The sequence below is a fragment of the Vanellus vanellus genome, assembly GCF_965231255.1.
Source record: "Vanellus vanellus genome assembly, chromosome: 2".
Classification (NCBI taxonomy): Eukaryota; Metazoa; Chordata; class Aves; order Charadriiformes; family Charadriidae; genus Vanellus; species Vanellus vanellus.
In genome coordinates this window covers 17,027,665-17,053,722 of record NC_138906.1, presented here as the reverse complement: position 1 = coordinate 17,053,722, position 26,058 = coordinate 17,027,665, and the positions used below count along the sequence as shown (strand labels likewise).

General features: G+C 37.9%; 1 protein-coding gene across 1 annotated transcript in view; it reads left to right on the top strand.

The window, feature by feature from the left end:
• ZEB1 (zinc finger E-box binding homeobox 1) overlaps nt 1-24,703 on the top strand; it is a 128,258-nt gene extending 103,555 nt beyond the window's left edge. The window contains exons 3-9 of the mRNA XM_082499330.1: nt 3,209-3,271; nt 4,927-5,088; nt 9,295-9,497; nt 15,034-15,139; nt 16,667-18,477; nt 20,039-20,219; nt 22,208-24,703. Coding sequence (XP_082355456.1) covers nt 3,209-3,271; nt 4,927-5,088; nt 9,295-9,497; nt 15,034-15,139; nt 16,667-18,477; nt 20,039-20,219; nt 22,208-22,761 — 3,080 coding nt within the window. The 3' untranslated portion in view covers nt 22,762-24,703. The remainder of the gene's footprint in view (nt 1-3,208; nt 3,272-4,926; nt 5,089-9,294; nt 9,498-15,033; nt 15,140-16,666; nt 18,478-20,038; nt 20,220-22,207) is intronic.
• The last annotated feature ends 1,355 nt before the right edge of the window (nt 24,704-26,058 follow it).

Genomic DNA, 26,058 nt, shown 5'->3' with positions numbered 1-26,058 from the left:
ATTTCTAAAAGACCTTCGGAACAGGTGTTTTAAATATAAGGTGTGTATCTCAAGAGGTTTAACTGAAACAGTCATACGAGTTAGAAAAAGTGAACCACGTGTATCCTGCACAAGTTGTTGGCAGGGTGCCAGCATTCATGTGTGCAATGATTCTGTAATACGATTTTAATTTTTTTGCTTTAAAGTAAAACCTATGCTACAACTTAAAAAAAATAAAGCAAAGGTTAAACTTCATGACTTATTATATTAATAGACTTAAAAAGCATTATTATGTATTATAAGTGTTTAGCAAATCTAGAGATCTCAGACCTGGAACTAAAATATCTTTGAAAAACTGAAAATGTTATAAAAGTGTCCAGACATTGAAATAACTTTTAAAATTAATTAATGAAGTTACGTTTTATGTTTAAGCTCCTCCTGGAACTCAGAAATTCCTTTAACTTATAAAATTTTAGGTTGAGTTTGTGTGCTGTAAGATGGCTTGTGTTCTTTCAGTGTGGTGGGTTGCTGAGGAAGATTGCTGCATTATTTTGTATTGATTTCTTTTGGGAGGAAGGCTAGAAAAGCATGGCATGTTTTTGATCAACCAGGCAATACTGTAAGCTGTAAATAGTGCTTGCTGCATGCAAGTTGTATATCAGAAAATTAGCTCTAAAGAATTTAAATTAGAAACTCTTTTGATGGGCTTTGGAATTTATTCCCTTCTCTGGAGATAAGACTGCGGTGGAAATTTCCGTGAAGTTTGTCTTTCTGCTTGCAACCAAAATTTCCATTTTGCTAGTGGTTTAAATTTGATCAGTTATCTTACCCATGCAGAGATCTTTACAGTCAGCCGATGACACAGTGATTGTGTCATGCACGTTCACTGCCAGTACACGCTATTGCCTGTGGTCTGAATATCATTAGCATTTAACCCTAGGAAGTCCCACCGTATCTCTAAGCAGGTGCTCATAAGCAATGATGAGATACAGAAGTCCAAGAACATGTTTTACAATTATCTGGTATGCCCAGATGTAATGCCAGGATTGATATTTATGCCCTAGATGCTAGTCGTGGAGAGCTGTATTTAAGCAGTCATTCAGCAGGTAGCTCACATTTCTTCTGGAATCCAGGGCTGTGATTTCTCTTTGGTGTAACAGTGTCTTAAGATCAGTTCCCCCATCATCGCATCCCTTCCCGTTGCTTCCCGGCAGCTGTACTTGCAGCATGGTGGTTGGGCTTCTGAGGGCACAATTGCAAGGTTGCCTTCCCATGCTGACCAGTCATAGCTAACATTATGACTTAACATTTTTCAAATTGTTAATTATTCCTGCAGCATTAAGGAAGATCACCCCCTGTGGAAGAGGGTTTCTCCCTGTCTCATACCCCACTTTTAGATATTGGGTAGAGACGGTATCAAACAGAGCTTCTGATTACTAGAACTGAGAAGGTTTTTAACTTCACTGAGGTTAATCTATAATGCCATCAATTCCTTGACATTCCCTTGGGAAGCATATCTTTTATTTGTACTGAAGGCAATGGAATTTGCTAGAGACACTGTAATTTAAATTCCTATGAGTAATAACTTACTGATATTCCCCCTGTTCTGCAGAGGCTATTTCATAACGGAGAAAAATCACAAACCCTTTTTAAAGAAAAGTAGTGTATTTGCATCATTGTTTTTAAGAAATTAAATTTTGAGTTTAAATTTGCATTGCATGCAGTGATCCATCTTACAGATTCTGAACCAAGTTTCTGAAATCATGAGCCAAAAATATAATTAGTTCATATTCCAATATTGACCAATAATATATGGACTGTTTTGGAGGGTTTTTTAGATGGCAACTAAAATAAACTGTAACACTTAAATGTTACTTTTCCTTTTAAGCATATTTCTTGTTGGTGACTATTCGCAGATACAGCTTCCACATATTTGGGCGTGTGGGATTTTATCAAGGTAGACAGAATTAAGAGTCTTTTCCTTTGAGGAAGCCATTTTAATATGAGAATTTAAGGTTGTCCTGGAATTTATCATCTTCCCTATAAAGGAGAAATTGAGTTCTCCTTTAATTAAAAAGCTGGAATGTTTTGAGGTTTTGACTAGCCAAAGCAAAGGATTTTTCCCTGCACTGAAGTAGAGTGAAGTGAGGTAAATAAAAGTTAACAGTTGCGGTTTCAGGCCGTAGCAGTTGTGTAGTCTGACCTCCTCTATCATCAGAGTCTTTTTCTGCTGTGTAGCTCTGAAGCATCTAAGTTTTTGTAATTAAACTATGAAATAATGCTTTAACTTCACACATATTGGCATAGCATACTACTGATAAAGGAGTGAAAAAACCCACATAGGTTTCCTACGCACCCCTGCTGTAAGCCAGTTACTGGCAGAAATGACAGCAGTGGCCTTTCCAGTAGGAACTTCCCAGTCGAGGCTAACCAACGTATGTAAATTAGGAACGATTTTAGCCAGTTATTGATTCGAACCAACAACCTGTAATGAGTTAAAACATCCACCCTTGAACGCTGCAGCTCGGCAGGGGCTGGTGGCGCTTCGGAGGCAGGTGGGCTCTGTGGCGTTGGTTCTACGGACGTCTGGAACCTGCAAACTCATGCTGGATATTGGAATTGAAAGGTGAAGCATTTTTGTAGTGCAGAGTTGATCTGAAGTGGGGAGCGTGTGTTTAAAATCCATGTTTCTTTAAGCAATGGCAGCCTATAAGTGGTTTCTAGATGATTTACAAGAACGAGAGCGCATGAGGTAGCTGTTTGCAAACGTTACCAGCAAATCTTCGGGCGTTTCTGAAAACCGCTAATTGGAGAAAAGAATGTAAACATATTTGTTTTATGATACTCTGGTTTCTAGAAATAATATTCCTATGTATCAGGTAGCTGCATTTGTAGATAGGGTTATTTAAGTAGCTGACTCTATATTTGCTGGAGAAACACACCATCCCCGTCTTTACCTGTCTTCAAATAATGGCTAGTGTTTAGTATTGCTTCCTTTTAAGATTCTGTTTCTTTAACCATGGAATATCTTTGTGCTTCAACCAATTACACAATGCTGAAATAACGTGGAATCCATATTTTTGGAAGAACGTTGTGTTTAAATGCAGTTCTTCTAAACAATACAGAAATGGAAAGAATTGCCGAGGAAATCACTCAAATATATTAAGTTGTTGTCTGTGTGGCTTTTTTTTAATATTTATTCTTCTTTTTGTGAAATGTACTGTTTTAGCTGGAAAAGAAACAAAGGAAATCCTGGGGCCTGAAGCTCAGACAGATGAAGTTGGATGTACAGGTATTTCTTTGTTAATCTGAGTCCCTTATTCATAAAGTGCTATTGAATTTTGGCTGGGTGAGTATCCTTCGGAAATCTTTGAAGTTGTCCCACCTCTCTTTATAAACGGCTTTACCCTTCCATGCTAGAGGTCTTAAACTGCAAAGTGTTTTAGCTGAGGAAGGGCTGCCTGGGCTCCTTTCGGGTGTCCTGGGTCCGGAGGCGTAGCTGGCCAGTGGCACCGAGCAGTCCCCTCGGCACTGACCGCAGTGCCGCTGCGGCACCACATCTCCTAATGACTTCAGGAAAGAGAGCAAAACGAGGAATAGCGCTGATCTTATGCGCAGTTGTAGAGAATACAAGTACAGGTCAATAGATAGTGTTTAAAACTAATAATGACTATACCAAAATAAACTTGAGCTAATCCTGTGTCGTCTTATCAGCTCCTCTCTACTGATTATACAGAAGGCAAAATAAAACATGTCTCTTTGGCTTCAGAATCAAGCCAAAACGGATGCTTTGTTATTTTGTTATTTCACTGGTTGACAAAAAATTTACCATCCAGCTTTTTTAAAGACTTTTATACTTCTGTTTTTAATGTTTGATATTTAAAATTTATTTTAAATGTAACGTTTTTATTAAAAAAAAAAAAACCCCAAACTGATACTTTTAAAACTAGGTTCACGCATTCTTTTTAGTGGCTATAAAGTCGGGTTTCCTGAAACAAGTACAAAGAATTACATTATGTATTACATGACAGTCTATATATGAGAAAGGCTGTCTCACATCATAAAAAGATTGTGTCAAATTGTAAATTGAGCGTGTGACTTCACGCTGAAAGATGAATCGTAAAACTTCTTCCTATTAAAAGTATACCTCACATTATTAATAGTGGAGGAGATCTGTCATGATTAATGTGCCGTAGGCAGAGCTCTCTCAGAATGTTCCACCATGGTAAAAGTAAACTCTATTCATAATGTATTTAGGCAAATAGTTGGTAGCAAATATTTATCCTACAAACATTAAGTAAAATATGTAATTTATTATTCGTTAACTTGTAAATACAGTTACTGTTCATTGATTGTTTTCTTAAGTTTCAAACTGGAAAATGTTGGAGGTTGTTAACTAGATCTGAAACCTTTTTGATACCCGTATCTGACGCCAGAGAGCAAGCTGCTCGGAGTTCAAGTTCACTTCATTTCAGATGGCAAACTTGTTATTCAGAGTTTAAACATCTTCTGGGTTTGCACTAATGAACAGGTCTTAAATAACATTAAAGATTATGTCTTGAAGGCAACAAAGTGACTTTTGCAAACATAGGAGCCAAGACTGTAATCTGGCCTTCAAACTACAAGGGCAAAATCATAATTAATGTTGTGTTTAAGATTTTTAGGGAAGTTGAAGGGAACAGATAAATCTAAAATGATAAAAATGCACTGAGTTAAAGAGGCAAACTGTGTTTTTAATCAAATTTTTAAATGTCATTATGCCATTGGTTCTTTGTTTTGAAACTTGGCCTATTCCTGCATCTTAAAGGGCTTGACCTATACTAGTCTTTGTAAAGAGTTTTGAAATCCTTGGATAGAGGGTGGTTTGACTGTGTGGATTACTGAATCTCATTTATGTTCTTTTTAAACTCTTCATCTCATATCTTGTATCTTGTTTTTCACGCTTAGTAAAAGAAGATGAATGTGATTCTGATGCAGAAAATGAACAAAACCATGACCCTAATGTTGAAGAATTCCTTCAACAAGAAGATACAGCTGTCATTTACCCTGAAGCACCTGAGGAGGACCAGAGGCAAGGCACGCCAGAAGCTAGTGGTCAGGATGAAAATGGTAAACCTGCCACCAGTTCAGTTCTTATGAAATAAGTTGTACTAACTACTTGACCCAAAAGTTCTGTTGTTTGGAAGACAACAGTGTATATATGTGTAGCTTTGGGAAAAGAAATTATTAAATCTTAGTTAAATAATTAAGAGGGGATGGGATCATCATGCAAAAAACATCAGTACTTGATTTTGTGAAACAAGACATGCACTGGGATTCAGTTGTATGGGTACCTAAATGATAAACCTCAAGTAGCTGGAAATAAAAATTCAGGCTCTCATAAATCCATTCAGTAGCATTATATGAAATGAACAGAACAAACATTTATTAAATACAATGGGAATGAAGTAAGATAGTATGGGTTTATGTAAGAATAACTTAGGGGGAGCTACAACATATTTCTTTTCTTTTTATATTTCTAAACAAAACCCACAAAAGGAGCTGTTAGGTAGGAGTTCTTTTACTAGGTAGCCAGTCTATGATAGGCTTTTTTTTTTTTTTCTTAAAAGACAACAGTGGAGATAAAAGAGGCATTGTTTATAGGAAAATGTTTATGTGAAAAAACGAATGACCTGTTGTTACGTTTAAGTAGATGTCTTTTTTCTCTAAGTAAACTTCATGCTAAAGATGTTCTTCTCAGTGGGATGAGAAGTCATAGTTCATTTCCTCATCAGGAAACAATGAAGGCATCTTCATCATGAAATATTTGAAGACAAAACCTGTTCAGTTTGGTTTTGCGTCTGCACCGCTTTCTGAAGCGTTCCACTTTCTTAACGTGTGAAAATGGCATTTCAACCAGATTGTGTGCCTTTATTAGAGTATTTAAGTTTTTTTAAAAGAAAATAACATCCTACCTAAAGGTATAGGAGATGTTGTGCTCCAGTCATTTAAAACAATGTATGTAATTGAACAAAAAATGTTGTTGTAGCTGTTTTACTGTACTGGAGTCTAAGCGAGAGCAGTGAAAGGGGTAACGCTAACAATTTTGTTCTGCTTTTCCAGAGATTTCATGTTATTAGAAATTTTAGCAAAAAAATAAGTAAATTAAAATATTTGAGAAATTTAAGCTGTGTACATGCCTATTTATATACAGAAATAGGACCTGAATTACTAATATTTTGTAGTTTACAAGTTTTGCAAAATTCAATGGAGATATATGCTTAACAGCAGCATCCTAAACTTTACAACTACCTACCCCAGTAAGTTCACAGGGAAGTATTCTGAAAATCACGATACCGAACAATAATGTTCGTTATTTTTATCATTTGGAACAGAAAATGCCAAAAATACAGTGATATTTGCTAAAGATACGTGCTTCCAAACTGGGGGGCTGGACAAGAGAAGTGACAGAGAATTAGAGTCTTTAGTGGCTTTGGGAAACCATTGTGAAGCCATTTGCTCCAGTGGAAACAGAATTTAAGTTAAGGTGCTTCTGATGTTTCCACTGAGTTGTATTTGTGCTGAACTGGACTGTTCTTTCTGTCAGGTGAATTGAATTGTAGATGGAAAAAAGGGAATTGAAGGGAAGCATACCGTGTCTACACATGTGGGGATGGGTTCATTTTTTAACAACCGCGCCAATCCAGGAAAAGCAGAAAGGGGTGGAGCAACAGGACAACCAGTGCAATATGAGCGTTACGTTGCCTATTACCATAACGAGTGTAAGGGAATCTATGTGACAGAGAAGGTGTTATTTTTTAGTAATACTGAAAACTGGTCTGACTCTTCTTTTCCACTGTTGCAAGAACAATGGCATGTTCAGTAAAAATAAAGTTAGTAAATCCCACACAAACAGAACAAATTGCTACTTTATAGAGCATATAATCAATCTATGGTGATAACTGCTGGGAGAGGTCATGAAGATCAATAATTCAGAAGTACTTTCTCAAGTACTGGTTAATTTTATGAGTATTAATAATGCTCATAATTCTGCAACGTAAAATGACAGTGTGTACAAATTTGCCCCTCGTGCTTCAGAGCATAAAATGATAATCCACCTTTCTCTCCTGCTCTCACTCAGTACAGTGGATAGGTGCATCCTTGCAAAATTTTCTTCCCATTTCCCTTGAAGCATGGAGGAGTGCTATAGTCATTGGAGGATACCGCACCTTAAAAATTGATAGTTTGATCAAATACTGCAACCCCTACATTTATTTAAACACACTTTTATCAATCTATAAAGACAGATTTTTTTTTCAATCCTTTAAAAAATTAATTTTTCGAAGATATAATAAGTTACTATATATGGGGGATAAATATATGCTGATAAGAAGAGATGAAAACTTCATAAATGGTGACTCCTCAGAACTAGACTTGTGAAATTAATCTTCAGCTTCAGTCTAATTTCTCTTTGTCCTGTGCTGATACAGAAGTAAGTTCATGAAAGCCAGCAGAATAGATTCTGTAGATCACATTAGAGTCATATTTATGGCCTCATAATTGATCTCTCTCCCTTCTGTCACTCAGTATGTCCTCTCTCCTTTCTGTCCTGCAGACAGTATGCCCTACTAACAGGTACATATCTGTGTATCACAAAATCTTAGAACAGTTTGGGTTGGAAGGGACCTTCAAAGGTCATCTAGTCCAACCCTCCCTGAAATGAGCAGGGACGTCTTCCACTAGATCAGGTTGCTCAGAGCCCCGTCCGACCTGACCTGGAATGTTTCCAGGGATGGGGCATCTACCACCTCTCTGGGCAACCTGGGCCAGTGTTCCACCACCTTCAGCATAACAAATTTCTTCTTTATATCTAGTCTGAATCTACCCTCTTTTAGTTTAAAGCCATTACCCCTTGTCCTACCGCAACAAGCCCTATTAAAAAGTTTGTCCCCATCTTCCTTATAAGACCCCTTTAAGTACTGAAAGGCCACAATAAGGTCTCCCCGGAGCCTTCTTACTCCAGGCTGAACAACCCCAACTCCCTCAGGCCTGTCCCCACAGCAGAGGTGCTCCAGCCCTCGGATCATTTTTGTGGCTCTCCTCTGGACCCGCTCCAACTGGTCCAGATAAAAGATTGTAAACCACATTTCTAATAACTTTTTTTTCAGTTCTTTTTTCCTTTTTTTCCTTAGAATTCTGTGTTAGGTAAAGAGAAAGGAAAATATTCTCTGGAGCTTGCAAATACTATTAATTCCTTAGGAGCTGAAAACAGGATGACCATTAAATGTTTCAATAATAGACTTAAATTTGTAAACAGGATTTGAGGATTGTCTGTGATTGAGCTAATGAGATCTACAAAGATTACTAGATCTTAAACCATGTTTCATCATTTTCAGACCACTTTTTAAACAGAAATATAGAGAGAGAAGCTCTAGTGCTGTATTGGGAAGTCCCACAGACTCGCTGTGAGAGGTGTGGGTTTGGGTAATCATATTGTGCTGACTCTCTCCAGTGTGCGCTGGGTCAGCCGTACCGTACTATAATTAGTAACGTAATACCTGGGGGGGGGGGGGGGGAAATTACCATTATTCCTTTTCTAAAACAAATGGAGCTTCTAGCAGCTGCATGTTTCCTTACAGTAATATATGGAAACGTAAAGCATGTTTGTTGATTTTAATAAGTTTGGAGCTGTGGTGGGTTCAGCTGGGATGGAGTTAACTTCTTTTATTAGCAGCTGATGTAGTGCTGTGTTTTGGATTTGGGATGAGAAATACTTCTGATAGTGTGCTGGTGTTTTGAGTTGTTGCTAAGCTCTCAAGGCCTTTTCTGCTCCTCACCGTGCACTGCCGGCAAGGGCTGGGGGCGCCCAGGAAGTTGGGAGGAGACACAGCTGGGACGGCCGACCCCAACTGACCAAAGGGCTGTTCCGTACCGTGTGGCGTCATGCTCAGTATATAAAGCTGGGGGAAGAATAAAAAGGGGGGGCACATTCGGAGCGATGGTGTTTGTCTTCCCAAGTAACCGCTATGCGTGTTGGTGCCCTGTGTTCCTGGAGATGGCTGAACGCCTGCCTGCCCGTGGGAAGCAGGGAATGAATTCCTTGTTTTGCTTTGCTTGCCTGTGTGACTTTTACTCTACCTATTAAGCTGTCTTTATCTCAACCCGTGAGGTTTTTTCTCACTTTTACTCTTCCGATTCTCTCCACCATTGCAACTGGCGGGGGAGGAGGGGGCAGGGGGTGAGCAAGCGGCTGTGTGGTTGTAGCTGCCGGCTGGGCTTAAACCACACCAGGAGCTTACATTTATTTAAATATGGTGTATTGTCTCTCCTGTGTAGGAACGCCCGATGCGTTTTCCCAACTGCTTACTTGCCCGTACTGTGATCGAGGGTACAAGCGTTTTACCTCTCTGAAGGAACACATTAAATATCGCCATGAAAAAAATGAAGATAACTTTAGTTGCTCCTTGTGCAGTTACACGTTTGCGTACAGAACGCAGCTCGACCGCCACATGACATCACACAAATCAGGAAGAGATCAAGTAAGTGGCTTTTGAATGAAGGATTTGTTGTCCTCTGTAACAAGCTGTGATTAGTTATATGAAGAAAAATGTACAGAGCAAGTAAGCTGTTCATATCAGATTATCTATATGCTGAAGTCCCAGCCCTGGAGTACGCGCTTAAACAGCCTGCTCAAGTTAGACCTTTTCCATAACTGTCAAAGGATGAGACTGAATTCCTGTGCTTTCATGTATCTAGGTTGGGTTTAAACTTTAATTTTCAGAAGTGCTTTATTGCATTTATAGGTAATTAGTTTTTTTCTGCTCGTTGGCTAACATTACATAAAAATTGTGACTCAAATCTAATCGCAAAATTAGTGAAGCACTTAATTTTTTCTTTCATAAATCCTGTTTGGCTAATTCAAAATTTACTATACTGATTTTTGCCCTTAAGAAACAAATCATTGTGTTGAGTCATTTGCTTGAACTGTGAGACAGTTTTTAAATGCAATCCATGCTATAAGACAACATACAAATAATTTGTGCATAAAATACAATGTTTCAGTACTAAAAAAGGGCTGAAGATATTCTGAGCTTGTTTTCTGTGGTTCGTGGGCTGACATGAGGGCACGGTTCCTTGAAATGCCTTCCATGAGTTAGCTATCTCGTCACTACAGAAGGTCCTGTAGAGGTTCCCCTCTCCATCGTTTTCCTTTTTTCTTTTATCCCCACAATTTCCTGTCATCTCTCCCCAGTTACATGCTTCCATAGCTTACCAGAGGCACTCTGAGGCTCAGGGAACAACTAAAACTCACTGAAAGAGTCAGGAATTATCCAAGGAAAAAGATACAGATTTGTATCTAACCAGCAGGTTAGAGAGAGGGGGGCGTGGAGGTGTACCCCTCTGAGGACAGACTAAAAAGATTGGTACTTTTCAGAGAGGAAACAGGAGAGAAACATCACAGAAAGATGCAAAACAGTGAATAGTGAAAAGAATGCAAAGGGAAAGGTACTTCAGAACTTCTTGCAGCTCCATACCAAAAGAATTTGCAGAAGACTGAAAGGCTGAGTAAAGACTGAAAGACTGAAATACAGAGTAAAGGAGATGATTTTTTAGACATTGCATATTAACCTCCATTCTATAAAGTGTCACTAAGTCCAAGAATTTAACAGGCTTACAAACCTGAGTGTTTACATTCATGGGTAAATTAAATAGGAAAAATTGTTACAAGAAATATCAGCCGTCCTGCTAGAGGGATTTTACTATCTCACTGGGTTTGGAATAACCTCACCAGCATATGCTGGCGTGGCAGTTCCTGTTTATTCAAATGTATTTCCCATGAACAACACATTTCTGTATTGCTCTCTTATTGACTTGGCTTCACTTTAAAATTACTATCGTCTTATATACATCTTATATTTCTAACTATAAAATCTATGAGTCCTTTTTGTATAATGCTTTTTTGTGAGCTACCACATTTATTTTCGATTTTTTTCCAGCTAGAAGCCTAAAAGCAGAAGAATAAAGTAGTTGGAAGGTCTAGAAGCCTTCCCCATATTTGCATGAAGAAAAATAAAGTAGTTGGAAGGGCTGGAAGCCTTTCCCATATTTGCGTGACGTTTGAATGGAAAGAGAAAAAATACCAAGCGAGTAAACAATCTCAGAAGAACTGCTACAAACTCAAATTGTATTCTTGAAGATATCTTTTAATGGGCTTATACTTTGGAAGGCACAATTGCATTTGATGAATGTTGTTACTATGAAGTATCTGGAACTCAATATTATGCCTGTTTAGGTGTGCTTTTTCTCTAGAGCCATAGCCAGAATCAAAACTACAGTAGATTAGATATTTGGTAAATTTGAAATGTGTATTTGTTTATGTTACTGTCACAAAGTTGTCATGTATTCAAAATTGGCTTCATGTGCATATAAACGATTACATCGTTTGCATAATGGAAAATTAATTTTTTTTTTATACTAAAGTATAGACCTCCTGGTTGTGGATCTTAAGCAGCTGCATCTTCAAAACATAATGTCTTATCTTAAAGGACTTCACCTGGAAGTAGATTATTTGGATAACTTTGTTAGCTGGTTAATGGCCAGTATATGACAATTTTGTAATTGTTCTGTACAAGGAAGCGATGAGTAAAGATAATTTCTGGCATAGTGAAGGCAGTGGAAGAGGTATGTGTACACTGTGCCTCCATCTCGGGAAGGGGGAAATATACCAAACTGCGGCTGCTTCTGCTCCAGCGGAGAGCAGAGAGCTGACAGCCATCCCGGCACCTTCTCCTTCATCCCCCTCTCCTCCCCATCCCCGGCATCCCTCACGGCTCCCCTGGCTGCTCCTGCTCCACTAACGGTTGGTAGGAAGCAATGCTGCCTATGTTTTGTCTGCTTTCACATGTGAAGCACCAAAAAAGATACTGAAGTATGAATAAGTGCTTTCATATGTTTGTTTTATTTTTCTTCTCAACAACTTACACAGCACCTGTATGTAGTCTGTTAAAATTTCATATTGCCATGGACACCGCTGAGAAACGGCAGTTCTTGAAGACCATGGTCAAACTGGCTGTGAAAAATCACTGATGTACCTGTAATTCCTGTTCTCCAAATAACTTGTGAGGATTTCCATTAATTAGTTTCAGTTCTCTGTTATGAAAAGAGTGGACTTTAGTCCTAAGCACAGTAAATATTTGATGCAGGGATGAATTAGTGGCTAGTTACAGACCTTAATGCTGATGTTTCTTGTTTCAGTCATAAAAGGAATGCAGAGGAGTATTCTTTGAATGCTGCGGTTAATTCTTTAATGAGCGGAAAGCAGCAGTTTTGTACAGTGCATTAAAAAATATATCACACATCAGAGACAAAAAAAGTGGATTTAACAGTACTGAAAGGGGAAAAGCATTTATATGTGAGAAAACGGAGGTGAAAGGATATCAAAGGCGGTACTTTAGAGAGAGTTATGATTTCTGTTAGTTTTAAAGAAGTTCTTAGAGAGTGACTCTGAGGATGTCTCATGGAATCACGGGATTTTCAGAGTTGGAAGGGACCTCTAGAGATCATCCAGCCCAACTCCCCTGCTAAAGCAGGGTTGCCCAGAGCACATTACTCAGGACTGCATCCAGGCGGGTCTTGAAAATCTCCAGGGAAGGGGACTCCACAACCTCCCTGGGCAGCCTGTGCCAGTGCTCCGTCACCCTCACCGTAAAGAAGTTTTTCCGTGTATTTGAACGGAACTTCCTGTGTTCTAACTTGTGCCCATTACCCCTCGTCCTGTCACTTGGAACCATTGAAAAGAGCCCGGCTCCATCCTCCTTCAACCCACCCTTTAGATACTTGTATGCCATAATAAGGTTTCCCCTCAGCCTTTGTTTCAATTTGTCTCAGATTTACAAAAAAAAAAAAAAAGGATAGGACAGACAGCAAGAAAGCTGAATAAAGAATTACAAATATAAGAAGGTAAGGCCAAATGGGTGGAAACACTGCCTAGCATAAAGTTCAAGGCATCTTATACCTATGACCAGGAAAACAGGAGAACCCATTAAAAATTTGGTAAAAGAAATGTAAGCTTCCATGCCTTGGAAGCAGAACGTTAAATTCTAAAGACTGGAGCAGAAACATTTCTGACAGATGGAATACACGCAGTAATATTTTGTATGAATATTTATGTAGTCCAGCATCTGCAGTAGCTGTATATCTGCTGAGATCCTTTAACTTGTATAATCTCAAGTCAAACAGTAGTAACTGACTCTCCGCAGGCTTAAGTAAATCCTGACACGGTCCTCTAGACTCAGTGAAGTTGGATCATTAAAGTGAAATGCAGCAAGTCAGGCACAATCATCTAGAACATCATCTTCAAGGGACTTAGTTAAACAAAGCTGAAAAGCTGTGTAGACTAGCAAAAGACAGCTGACAAACCCGGGAATAAGGGTCAAGTGCTAATCAGGATAAATCAGAGCGGAGACCTCACTGCAGAGCCTGGGAGGAGGCGGGAAGGAGCCCACCTCGAGGAGGGTGGGAGCAGTATCTGCTGAGAGGTGAAAACTGCAGCTTAACCAAAAGCTTATCCCAAGGGAACTGTCAAATTAGAGTACTTGGAAGTAATTTAGATTATCTTGTTTCAATTTGTCTTCTGTTAGCATCTGTATCGAATAAAGGAGGACGGGGTGTGGAACGGGGAGGGTTGATAATTTGGACAGCGTAGCTCATAGCAGAGTGCTCAGACTTTCATCCAGCAAATAGCATGGCTGCGGGTTCTTCACATCTAAAGCCATAAATCAGAACAGGAACATCATCCTGCCTTTCTATTCATCCCCGCTTCTCCAGCGCGGATCTCTGCGCCCACCACAGCCGACCACAGGAGACCAGAAGTAGGTGTAGGAGCTCCCCACCAGGGTTTGACACCGGAGGAGGTTAACGCAGGTCAGCAGGTCTGTGGTAGCTGCCCGTAGGCAGGTTGTTTCCCCAGATGCTGTGGGTAGCTCTATTAATGAGTTTATGAAAATACCTGCCCCGGTTACCAAAAATCTGCAGCTGCATCCAAATGGTGGTGGAGTATCTGTTTGCAAAGTGAGCTCTACTTAAAAAGGAGCTGCTGCTTTTATAATAAACAATTTGTTTGAACAGAAAAAATTCTTATTTCTCCATTTCGTGTTGGTAGTTAAGCTACTCCAACTTCTAAAATGTATGTCATTTTAGTCTTTAAAAATACACATTCATAGATCTACGCAGTTTGTAATAAAATTATATATCTTGCATATACATATCACATATATACTTCATATGTTTACATGTCTGTTTTAGCTTTTTCTTTTTTTTAAACTAGTATAAGAATAAGATAAATTAAAAATTATTTGGAATTTAACAATAAATGCCCTCACAAGGCAAAATATAACAAAAATAACCACAGAGCTTCAATGCAAGTAGTGGAGAAGTGTACTTGGGAAATCCCTCCATATTATTTATCTTAATTTAGTTTTTTGCATTTATTTTGAGAATTAATTGTGACTGAGAGTGCCTTTGTTGTCACTGGGCCATCTTCTCTTGAGCAATCCTGGGGCATCATTACATAGAGGAATCCAAGGCCAACAGTAAGCGCTGGAAGCATGTAAATGGAAAAATCAAGTCAACTGATTAAACTTTAAACAGGCTTTTATGTGCTTTAATGTTTCTCTGTCCTGCCTGACATACTCTGTGGGTGGTGGGCTTGGGGTTTTTCTTGGTTTTTTTGTTTTTTCACAAGTAGAATTAGCATGCGTCCTGGAACTTCTTACTCACATAACATGTCAGTGCAAGCTTCATCTGAAGTTAGGAGAAGGGGCAAATGTATTTTGGGTTTGTTTTGGTTTTTTGTTTTTACTGTGCCAGATTTGTTCAGAAAATACACATGGCTCAGTTTTAACCTGATTTCTAATTTGTTTCTTTTTCATGCATAACACATACCACCTTCAGTCTCTTAAAATTATGATTGATTCTCTTCAGTTTTGTGTGGCAGTTTCTCTGTTACAATGTGAAAATACAAGATGTTTTTCCATCATGCTCTCCTATGCAATAATTATGAATTCTTTCTTACAGAGACATGTGACGCAGTCCAGTGGTAACAGAAAATTCAAGTGCACTGAATGTGGAAAAGCTTTTAAATATAAACATCACCTAAAGGAGCACCTACGAATCCACAGTGGTAAATAAACCAAGCATTGAATTATGTACTACTGTTTCCATTTCTACTCTTTATAACTTTGATGTGATATCAGTCTTGTAAGTCTAAGTTTAAAATACTAGTGTCTTCTTTTTTCTTCTTCTGGGGCTCCTTAAGCACCGACTGCAGCCTTCAGCTGTGTGCAGGAAATAGGTAGGATAACCTAAGAGGATTTACAGTTGCAGCTTAAGCTCTGACAGTTAAGGAAAACTTCACTTGTGGCAGAAGAAATGGGGCATCCTTCTGGTCCTTTTTCAGTTGGCTGTTTCTTCTCAGTGTTTGCAGACCACTCGGCATGTTGGGAGCCTTGCTAGAAAATTTTAATTTATAATAATCGGGACGTAACAACTATGCTTCCTACTGTCTGTGGCTGTGATTTTATTAAAAAATCATATTAGAATATTAAAATAGCCTCAGGACACAGGTCTGGAATTGTGATATACTGTCACGAAAGTTTCACTTTATAAGAAAAGTTCCAATTTGTAAGTAATTTAATATATAATATATATAAATATATAAGAGTAAGTAATATGTGTTCACTCAAAAGAGATTCTCAATTTTTCTCTTTAACTCAAATTTAGCTATTGACAGAAAGTCTGAAAACAAAGTTTTAGGCCATCTTTTCCTTTCCTATCAGTTGCTCAGCCATGATAACCACAATTAAAGGCACCTCACTTAGAAGTCCTCCTTCAGCAAACAATTTTATTTCCAGAGGGTAGTGGCACTGTGCCTGTGAGTGAGAAAGCCTCAGTCAACATACTTTTCAATCTGAAGCAAGCCAGCTGTTTCGGCTCTTTCCTTTTCCTCTATAGCACAGATTCCCTGAAAAGCCAACTCTGGCTATGAGTATAACAATTGCATAGTTGTGTGCATCTTCCTGGCCATTCAACCTGACGTTCATCTCTGAAGGCAAACATACATCTGTCTTCTGCATGCGTCTCGTTTCCCTGTACTTAAGCTTTACCTGGTTTTATTCAGCTGATAAGTATTGTAGGAAGATACAGATATATCGTATTTGAGTTTGCCACAGTACAATGTGCATAGCTCCTTATATAATTATGGCTTGCATTAATGGCTTTTGTATTTTTTCTTTGGTTAATCATATTCTAATTTTTTTTTCATTCTGAAGTAGTTTATGCCGTTTCTGAAGTTAGTAGTGGTACTACTTGAATGGAGTTCAATGAAATCTGGAAATATCATATAGACTCATTTATGTGATACGTAGACAGTTGCTGGGAAATGCTTGAATGTATCACGATCATGTGGGCTCCATCCTATATCTACTAGTGGATCACAAACTTATTAAAGGACCGTAGGGTCAGAGGTATAGATGACACAATTACTGTTACTGTTCAATTCACTGTATAAGATTTTTTTTCCCCTAGGACTCTTTGAGAGGTCATTTTGATGTATTCTTTTCTAGTTGCTGTTACTTGAAGAAGTTACTCTGTAACCTAGTAAACTCTTGCATATGCCTTTTTTCTTCTTTTTTTTTTTTTTTATCTTTAGGAGAGAAGCCATATGAATGCCCAAACTGCAAGAAACGTTTTTCCCATTCTGGTTCATACAGTTCACACATAAGCAGTAAGAAGTGTATTGGTTTGATGCCCGTGAATGGTCGAGCTCGGTCAGGGCTCAAGACGTCTCAGTGCTCCTCCCCTTCCCTTTCTGCATCACCAGGTAGCCCAGCAAGACCACAGATACGACAAAAGATAGAAAATAAACCCTTGCAAGAGCAACTTCCTGTTAACCAAATTAAAACTGAACCTGTGGATTATGAATTCAAGCCCATAGTGGTTGCTTCAGGAATTAATTGTTCAACCCCTTTGCAGAATGGGGTTTTTAGTGGTGGTAGCCCTTTGCAGGCAACCAGTTCTCCTCAGGGTGTGGTGCAAGCTGTTGTTCTACCAACAGTAGGTCTGGTGTCTCCCATAAGCATCAACTTAAGTGACATTCAAAATGTACTTAAAGTGGCAGTGGATGGTAATGTAATAAGGCAAGTATTGGAAAACAATCATGCTAATCTTGCATCCAAAGAACAAGAAACAATCAGCAATGCATCTATACCACAAGCTGGCCATTCCCTCATTTCAGCTATCAGTCTTCCTTTGGTTGACCAAGATGGGACAACCAAAATTATCATCAACTACAGCTTGGAGCAGCCAAGTCAACTTCAGGTTGTTCCACAAAATCTAAAAAAAGAAAACTCTGTTCCTACAAATAGTTGCAAAAATGAAAAATTACCAGAAGATCTGACGGTGAAGTCTGAGAAAGAAAAGAACTTTGAAGGAGAGACCAATGATAGCACTTGTCTTCTTTGTGATGACTGTCCAGGAGATCTTAATGCACTTCAAGAATTAAAGCACTATGAAACGAAAAATCCTCCTCAGCTTCCTCAGCCCAGTGGAACAGAAGCTGAGAAGCCCGACTCCCCTGTCCCATCAGAAACTGGGGAGAACAACTTATCTCCTGGTCAGCCACCTTTAAAGAACCTTTTATCGCTCCTAAAAGCGTATTATGCATTAAATGCCCAACCGAGTGCAGAAGAGCTTTCAAAAATAGCTGATTCAGTAAACCTACCACTGGATGTGGTAAAAAAGTGGTTTGAAAAAATGCAAGCTGGACAAATTTCTGTGCAATCTTCTGGACCATCTTCTCCTGAGCAAGTTAAATTAAGCAGTCTTGCAGATAATGATGATCAAGCAGCAACTACAAATGTGAGCGAACCCCAGAACAGCACAAATAATTCACAAAATCCTGTCAGTACAACAAAATCCCAGACTTTACCAGGGGGATCAACTCTGAATGGTTCACGCAGTAGTACACCATCCCCATCACCACTAAACCTTTCTTCATCAAGAAATTCACAGGGTTATACGTACACAGCAGAGGGTGTACAAGAAGAGCCACAAATTGAACCTCTTGACCTTTCGCTACCAAAGCAACATGGAGAACTGTTGGAGAGATCTACCATAACTAGTGTTTACCAGAACAGTGTTTATTCTGTCCAAGAAGAACCTTTGAACTTAACTTGTGCAAAAAAAGAACCACAAAAGGACAACAATATTACAGACTCTGATCCTATTGTAAATGTAATCCCACCAAGTGCCAATCCCATAAATATTGCTATACCTACGGTCACTGCCCAGTTACCTACAATTGTTGCCATTGCTGACCAGAACAGTGTTCCATGCTTGAGAGCTCTTGCTGCCAATAAGCAAACCATTTTGATTCCACAGGTGGCTTATACATACTCTACTACAGTTAGTCCTGCAGTTCAAGAAACACCACCAAAACAGACCCAAGCCAATGGAAATCAGGTACTTCGGTCCCGGTATTCCTGTATGTTGTGTATGACGTGTTTATTCCGTATCTGTACTGAACTAACAAAGCTGTCAAGATAAATAAAATGTAAATATGAACTATCAGGTTTATTCAGCTTGATTGTTAACGGGTAATAGAAGTTACTGTTGACTCCTCTGCAAAGGTAACTAGCTTGGGCAGCCCGAGTCCAACCTGCCGGAAACTATACAGTTCTGCGCATGGATGAGTCAGTTCTTCACTATGTTCGGTCATTCAGAAGTGTCTTCTAGGACACTAGTGCTCAGTGTTTTAAAGATAGTTTAATTCTTCTGATCGAAAAGCAAAGTAAGGCCGTGGCTTGTCTTTCTTGCTGGCTCCATATCTCCTCTTGCCCCACACCCAGAAAATAGACTATTTGGAACTTCTGGCTACTCCCTTCCATCTGCTCTGCTTTCTTGGCTTGCAGAATAACTGAATTCATCCTGCACCAGAACGGCACTTTAAACAAAATTCAGATGTATTCTCAGTTGAAAGTTGGGCAGGTATTTACCTTCATCTGCCATTCCTGTATCCTGCCCTGTTCCTCCCTGGGTATGTCCAGATGTGATCTAAGCGTTGTCAGTCCTGCTGAGAAACACCTGTGCGTGTAGCGACAGAGCAGAACAGACAAGTGGTTCGCATAAAGACTTGGCGTTTCTAATTAAATCTTAGAAATTGGCTGTGTAGCATTTTATGCAGGCTTCTCTATAGCCAGAGGCTGAGGAGCCTTGAAGAGTTACAGGGTTACTTATATGTTAAAGTTCATCAGACAGATGACATTTGAGGTAGCTAACGTGCATTTCTATATCCAGATTTGATAATACATGATGAAAGTAATTCCATACGTAGGGATACTGCTGATACCAGTAGAAAATACTGTGCTGCTTACAGGTGAGCTTCAGGGCTTGAAATGCTTAGAAATAGACTACAGTTATGATTTAAAAAAAAAAAATGTGTTAATAAAACATTTGAAATTCCCGAAATTTTGAGTTAGGTAGTGTTTGTGGTAGTGTTATAAGGAAGAGGGTAGTCAAATATGCAAATTCAAATGATAACTTAAGTAGCTTTTTGTGAAAACTTCATCAGAAAATACAGTCTTAACTTCCATAAAATCCATGAGGTAGCAAAATGCGGGTGACAAACGTTAGTGGAAAAATGGAGTTAGATTTCAAATTTGCTCTTCCAACTTACTGAGGTACTTTATAGGTCTGTAATCTTCTTTTCCTTCCTAACATTGCATTTATGTTATGGGCCCTAAAACATGATGCGTCAGTGTAGCTTAGACCCGGCCAACAGTCAAATTTGGATGTGATTAAAGTCAGTCCCAGTGAGAATTCGGCATCTGTATGGTGGCAGGGACTGCAAAGCAGAGCGCTGCAGTGGAAGATTTTTTTTGACTCTGTAAGTCTAAACAATTTTGTTTGGCTCTTTATGGAATTGAATGAAAATAACAGTGCAGCTTCAGCTTATATTTTATAAATGGTGGGCTGCATCAGTGCATTTTTTGTTGAACTCAATCTTTTTCATGATTTTCTAAAGGATGAAAGGCAAGACACTAGCTCGGAAGGAGTATCGAATGTAGAAGATCAAAATGATTCTGATTCAACACCCCCAAAGAAAAAGATGAGAAAGACAGAAAATGGGATGTATGCGTGTGATTTATGTGACAAAATATTTCAGAAGAGCAGCTCGTTATTGAGACATAAGTATGAACACACAGGTATGTACTAGGAAAAGCAGTTTCAGATCGTTATTTCATTGGTAGTGTGTAACCAGTAATCTCAGCTGGAATCTGGTTCTCAGAAAGCGTAGGGAGGTGTCATAGTCCTCCTTATCATCTGTGCTCAGCTCTCTTTAGAAACCTATGTTTTGTATATTTGTTTGACAGAACTGCAATTCTGTGTTTCTTTAAATTTGTAAGACCTAAACCCTGAATAGAAAAAGGGGAGTTTCTTCCATCTGGCTCATGGACAATCATCTACGAGCCACAACCTGTAATAAAGGATTTATTACTTCTAATTTACCTTGCCTTGTTATAAATTAAGCAAAATTAAAAATTAAAATGATAAATGAAGAAAAAAGGATCATGTATGTGTATGATACTTTCTTTACCTGAAAGGCAGTGTACCTATCTAGCATGAAGGATTTTCAAATCGAGCCACATTTATAATTGTCTGAAGTTAACAACCATTCATTAGACGTGGAATCTAACCCCAAAAGAACATCCCTTTGGCTTCGATTTTTATTTTTAATTTCTCATAGTTGTTCCTTTTGGCTCCTGTTCTGGTATCTTTAGTCTTTTTTTAATAACTGTTGGTCTCTTATTTCTTCTGTGATGTCTTTAAAACAATTCTTTTCTTAATTATTTTTTTATATAGTCTGCATATTAATGTTTTAATTTCGGCCTACATATAGAATTTAGAAGATTAAAAAACCCCTTTTGTCTTTACCATTTGATCAAGTTTCTCAAGTTGTATTCATTAAAACTATCTATTTGCATATCTTTCCTGTCCTGAGACTCTTTTAACTCCTCTTTTTCATAACACAATTGTTCTTTCCATTCTGCTTTTCAATTAACTGCAGTGTTCAGAATCATAGCATCCTAGAATCATTTAGGTTGGAAAAGACCCTTAAGACGATCGAGTCCCGCCGTTAACCTGGCACTGCCAAGTCCACCACTAAACCACATCCCTCAGCACCACGTCTACCCATCTTTTAAATACCTCCAGGGATGGTGACTCACCCACTTCCCTGGGCAGCCTGTTCCAATGCTTGATAACCCTTTCTGTGAAGGAATTTTTCCTAATATCTAATCTAAACCTCCACTGGTGCAACTTGAGGCCGTTTCCTCTTGTCCTGTCACTTGTTACTTGGCAGAAGAGACCAACATCCACCTCGCTGCTTGTTTGGCAGAAGTTGACACGGATGTGTTGATCACCTGTATAGTGTGACCAGAAAACTGCTGTCTTATTGTCTGTGTCTTTTATGCCAGGACTAAGCCTGTGTAAAGTTGTTTTGCGTAACCACTTTGAGTGTTGAAATCAAAATAACGTTACTAGGCTCGTGCTGTCTTTATAAGAGACTCGAAAAACAAGGCAAGAAAGTAGAAAGCTGGAAAACAGAGCAGAAAGAGAGATAAGTGAAACAAAGCAGATTTTTCTAGTTAATACATGTGTAGTCAGCAAGTTTTGTGCATAAGGCACTTATTCGTGCCAACCTTTGATTTTAGAATTATTTTCTTTTTACCTATAACATGGAAGAAGGACTTGGTACACAAAAAAAAAAAACAACACAAAAGCTTCATTGATTTAAAATTTCCATCAACATAGAAAAGTTAAAATGGTATTGAGTCAAAATGGCGTTTACTGGAAGAAAAATGTCTCCTTTTCTAATTTACTTATATTTGCACTTTTTTTTGTGCTAAAAGTTACATCTGAGAATATGTTTGTCCTTCTATGTTCAGTTTTCCCAAAGAACTTACAAATTACCCTTGTAATTGTGAGAATGTACCCTCGCGCCCTTGTCCTTTGGCCTCAGGCGAGAAACCCAGGCTGAGGGTGCGTGGAGTAGAACGTCTTGTTAAATAAAATTATTAACTGTTGTTTATTACCAATATGTTCACCACCAGCATTTTATGATGAAACCCACAGTATACATTTTTAAAACTTCAGCTACCAGATGCCCAATTGTCTGTGCTTTATTTTGTAGGTAAAAGGCCTCACGAGTGTGGAATCTGTAAAAAAGCATTTAAACACAAACACCATTTGATCGAACACATGCGACTGCATTCTGGGGAGAAACCCTACCAATGTGACAAATGTGGAAAGCGGTTTTCACACTCGGGGTCTTACTCTCAACACATGAATCATCGCTACTCCTATTGCAAAAGAGAGGCGGAAGAGCGTGACAGCACGGAACAGGAGGAGACGGGCCAGGAGGTCCTCAATAACGAGCATGCAGGTGCCAGGGCATCTCCATCGCAGATCGACTCGGATGAGAGAGAGAGTCTAACCAGGGAAGAAGAGGAAGACAGTGAAAAAGAGGAAGAGGAAGAGGAAGAAAAAGAGGTAGAAGGACTTCAGGAAGAAAAAGAATGTAGAAAACTACAAGAAGTAGAGGATGAAGAAGAAGAAGAAGAAGAAGAAGAAAAAGAAGGCAAAACTGAAGGTAACAAGAATGATGAAGCTGTAAATCAAGCAAGCAATGCAGAACCAGAAGTTACACAGAATAACGGGCAGGTGTCGGAAGAAAAAAAAGAATAAAGCTTAAATGATAGTTTTTTCTATAAGGAAAAAAAAAATTGGTAATGAAGTTCGTTCTATATTATACATGCTTTTCATGGAAACACAGTAGCCTGCATACTGTGATTTCTGTTCACTACTGTGTAAAAAAATATATATATAAAAAAAAGAAAAAGAAAAAAAAAAAAAAGAAATCCAGGTGTGCCTGAACCTCAAACTTAGTAATTTTTCACACAGTTTTCAAAGTTAGGAACAAGTTTATAACATGAAGCAGATTAGAAAAATACAGTGACTCTGGAAGCAAAGATTTAACAGGTTGTAAGAAACCTGATTTATTAGACAAGCATCTGGCATTGTTTGTTTTATCAGTATTAATTTTCATTCTTAAGTTGATTAATTTTTAAGCTGTACAATTGGGAGAGATTTATATGATTTTTTTTTTTTTTAATGGTAAAACATTTCCTAAATCCGCTTCAGTATTTTCCTATGTTTTAAAATGTGAGAACTTCTGCACTACAAAATTCCCTTTTGCAGAAACCTGTAATGCAGTTGCAAACAGTGCTTGGCTACCTTTGTAAATTCAACCTAGAAGGTAGCGATTTATGACATTAGATGTTGTAGTAGAGCATATTATCATTTAAAGTGTATTGTTAGCCTTAAGAAAGCAGATGATAGAAGAACTGAAGTTTCTTACTCATGTGATTAAAAATGTAGTTGAAAAGATTGTCGTTGAGTTCTGATTGCAGGGACTAACAGTGTTAATACTGGTAAGGACAGCAAAGTCGTCAAAATCAGTGTTTGTAATTGTGTTTTGAGTATGTAGTAACAATATGAAGGATATGATATGAAGCTTTGTATCTCCTTTGGCCTTATGCAAGACCTGTGTGCTGTAAGTGCCATTTATCAGTATTACAGAGGCTCTGAGCAGCCTTTATCCAATGTGTGGCCTACAATAACTAGCATTTGTTGATTTGTATCAAACTTCTAAACTAATCATGGGGAAAAAAACACTCAGCCATCAGAGAAGTAAGAACACTGGTATGTTTCATTATTTAATTATTTGGTGGTATTTTGGGTTAATACCTGACTTGCAGAATTTCTCTACAATAATTACAAGGGAAATTTTCTAATCTGCTTTATTGCTTTATTGGTTTACTTTAATTTCAGACACATACATGACATGTTATCTGGCTCATAAGTATTTTCAAATGTTAGTTATTATGGACCCCATTTATTAACAATGTTAGCTGATTTTTACCTATCAGTATTATTTTATTTCTTTTAGTTTATAGATCTGTGCAACATTTTGTACTGTATGTCTTCAAACCTGGCAGTATTAATACCCTTCTTACTGACATATGTACCTTTTTAGTTTTAGAAAACTTTTATATTTATGTGTCTTATTTTTATATTTCTTTATTTATTACACAGTGTAGTGTATAATACTGTAGTTTGTATTAATACAATAATATATTTTAGTATGAAAATTTGGAAAGTTGATAAGATTTAAAGTAGAGATGCAATCGGTTCTCTTGCATTGAGATTTGATTTAACAGTGTTATGTTAACATTTATACTTGCCTTGGACTGTAGAACAGAAGAATTAAAATGGGAATGTATTAATTTTACAATTGCAATCAATTCATTTTACCTTTACCCAGTTTTTAATATAAAGCTCTTAAATTTTGAAATTCACTGTGTGACTAATAGCATGATGCTCTGCAGTTTTATTAAGAGATTAGTCTAACCATAAAACTCTCATTTCCTTAGTAAGCCAAATTAGAATAATCTTATAAACAGTGTTGGGAACAATGTTTAACATTTTTGTGCCAATTTGTTCCTGTATTCATGTATGTATGTTACAAATCTGAAACTTCATTTTTAAGTTCCTTGTTACATCATGGTCATTTTCTAGTTTTTTACCAGACTCCCCATCTCACAATAAAATGCGTCAACAAGTCTGACTTACTGTCATTATTCTGGTAATTTTGAAAATGGTTTTAAATTATTTCTACGAGATGTTATTCGGACACGGTTCCTGCTTCGGTGTCGATGCTCAGTTCCGATTGTATGTAAGCAGCACATAAGCGAAAGAAAGGGTTGACTGTGCGCAGGCAAAGGGATTGCTACCCGACTTTATGGATTCTACAAACCTTAGTAGAACAATTGCGTTTTCAAAACGAACCACGTGGTTTTGTGATTTATTCATGTTCTCTCGTATCTGTCTAATATACAGTTTAATGCTGTCTTTCAATAAGAATGCTTTTCAAGGAAGGAAGTCTATAACTGTTTTCTTGATTTAGCAGTAAGCTAGTGCAGAGATTGATACATATATTGCTGTTGAACTTCCCAAAGATACGGCACCAGCATTACGGATATATATATAATATCAGAAATGTAAGTATGAAGGCTTGAAAGTTGTATTACATGTGCGTGTTTACAATGTTTTGCAGTTTAAGCAAAGTTTAGAGACTGTTCTTTAAGCGAAGTTCTGTTCTTTTAACGATCCCTAAAAGGGGATTTCAGTTGTTAATTTGGGGTTTTTTAGTGGAACACCATGTAAGTTATTTTAAATTCACGTATCTAAGTTTTCAGTAATTCTTAATCTCACTATCTCAACATTAATGCCATATATTACTTGTTCTACTTTGTATTTTGCTGTACAGTATACCAAATATATATGCGCTTTTAAGTGGCGTAAGGTCCTGACTCAGTAGCATCATTAAGGTAAACATGAGAAAGCTGTTTTCAAACAAATAACCATTTATATTGCATCGAGAATGTTGCCTTTTAATTATTATAACAGAATTGGTCAGGTAGTTCAGGATCTCTCACTGGTAAAACTGGCTCTGCTCTGTTCTAGGTAACAAAATGCATCTTTCTGAAACTATTTTAAGATATTTCATTTTTCATATTCCAGGAACATCATGCTTGTCTATAGTAATAAACCCTGTGAGACATTTGTTGAAAATGGGATGGAAATAATATTTTACTGTCTTCATTAATAGAACAAAGAATTTTAATAAATCCAAGGCTACTCACATAAGTGACAGCTGCGCGTGAAAGGCCAGTAACTTCCATTTCCAGAACCTTAAATGAAGCCAGAGAAAACTGTGCTTGGATAGAGAGCAAAGTCCAAGCAGTTCCGATTCAGGAAATGTCATAGGTCTGGGGGAGAAAATTTATATCCATTACTTAGACTATGAAACCATTATTAACATTTTTATCTTCAAAATGGATTGGTGTATTGAATTTTGCATCTGTTAAGCTCAGAGATGCCGCTGATGTTTTTGACCTTACAACATCATTTATTATCCAT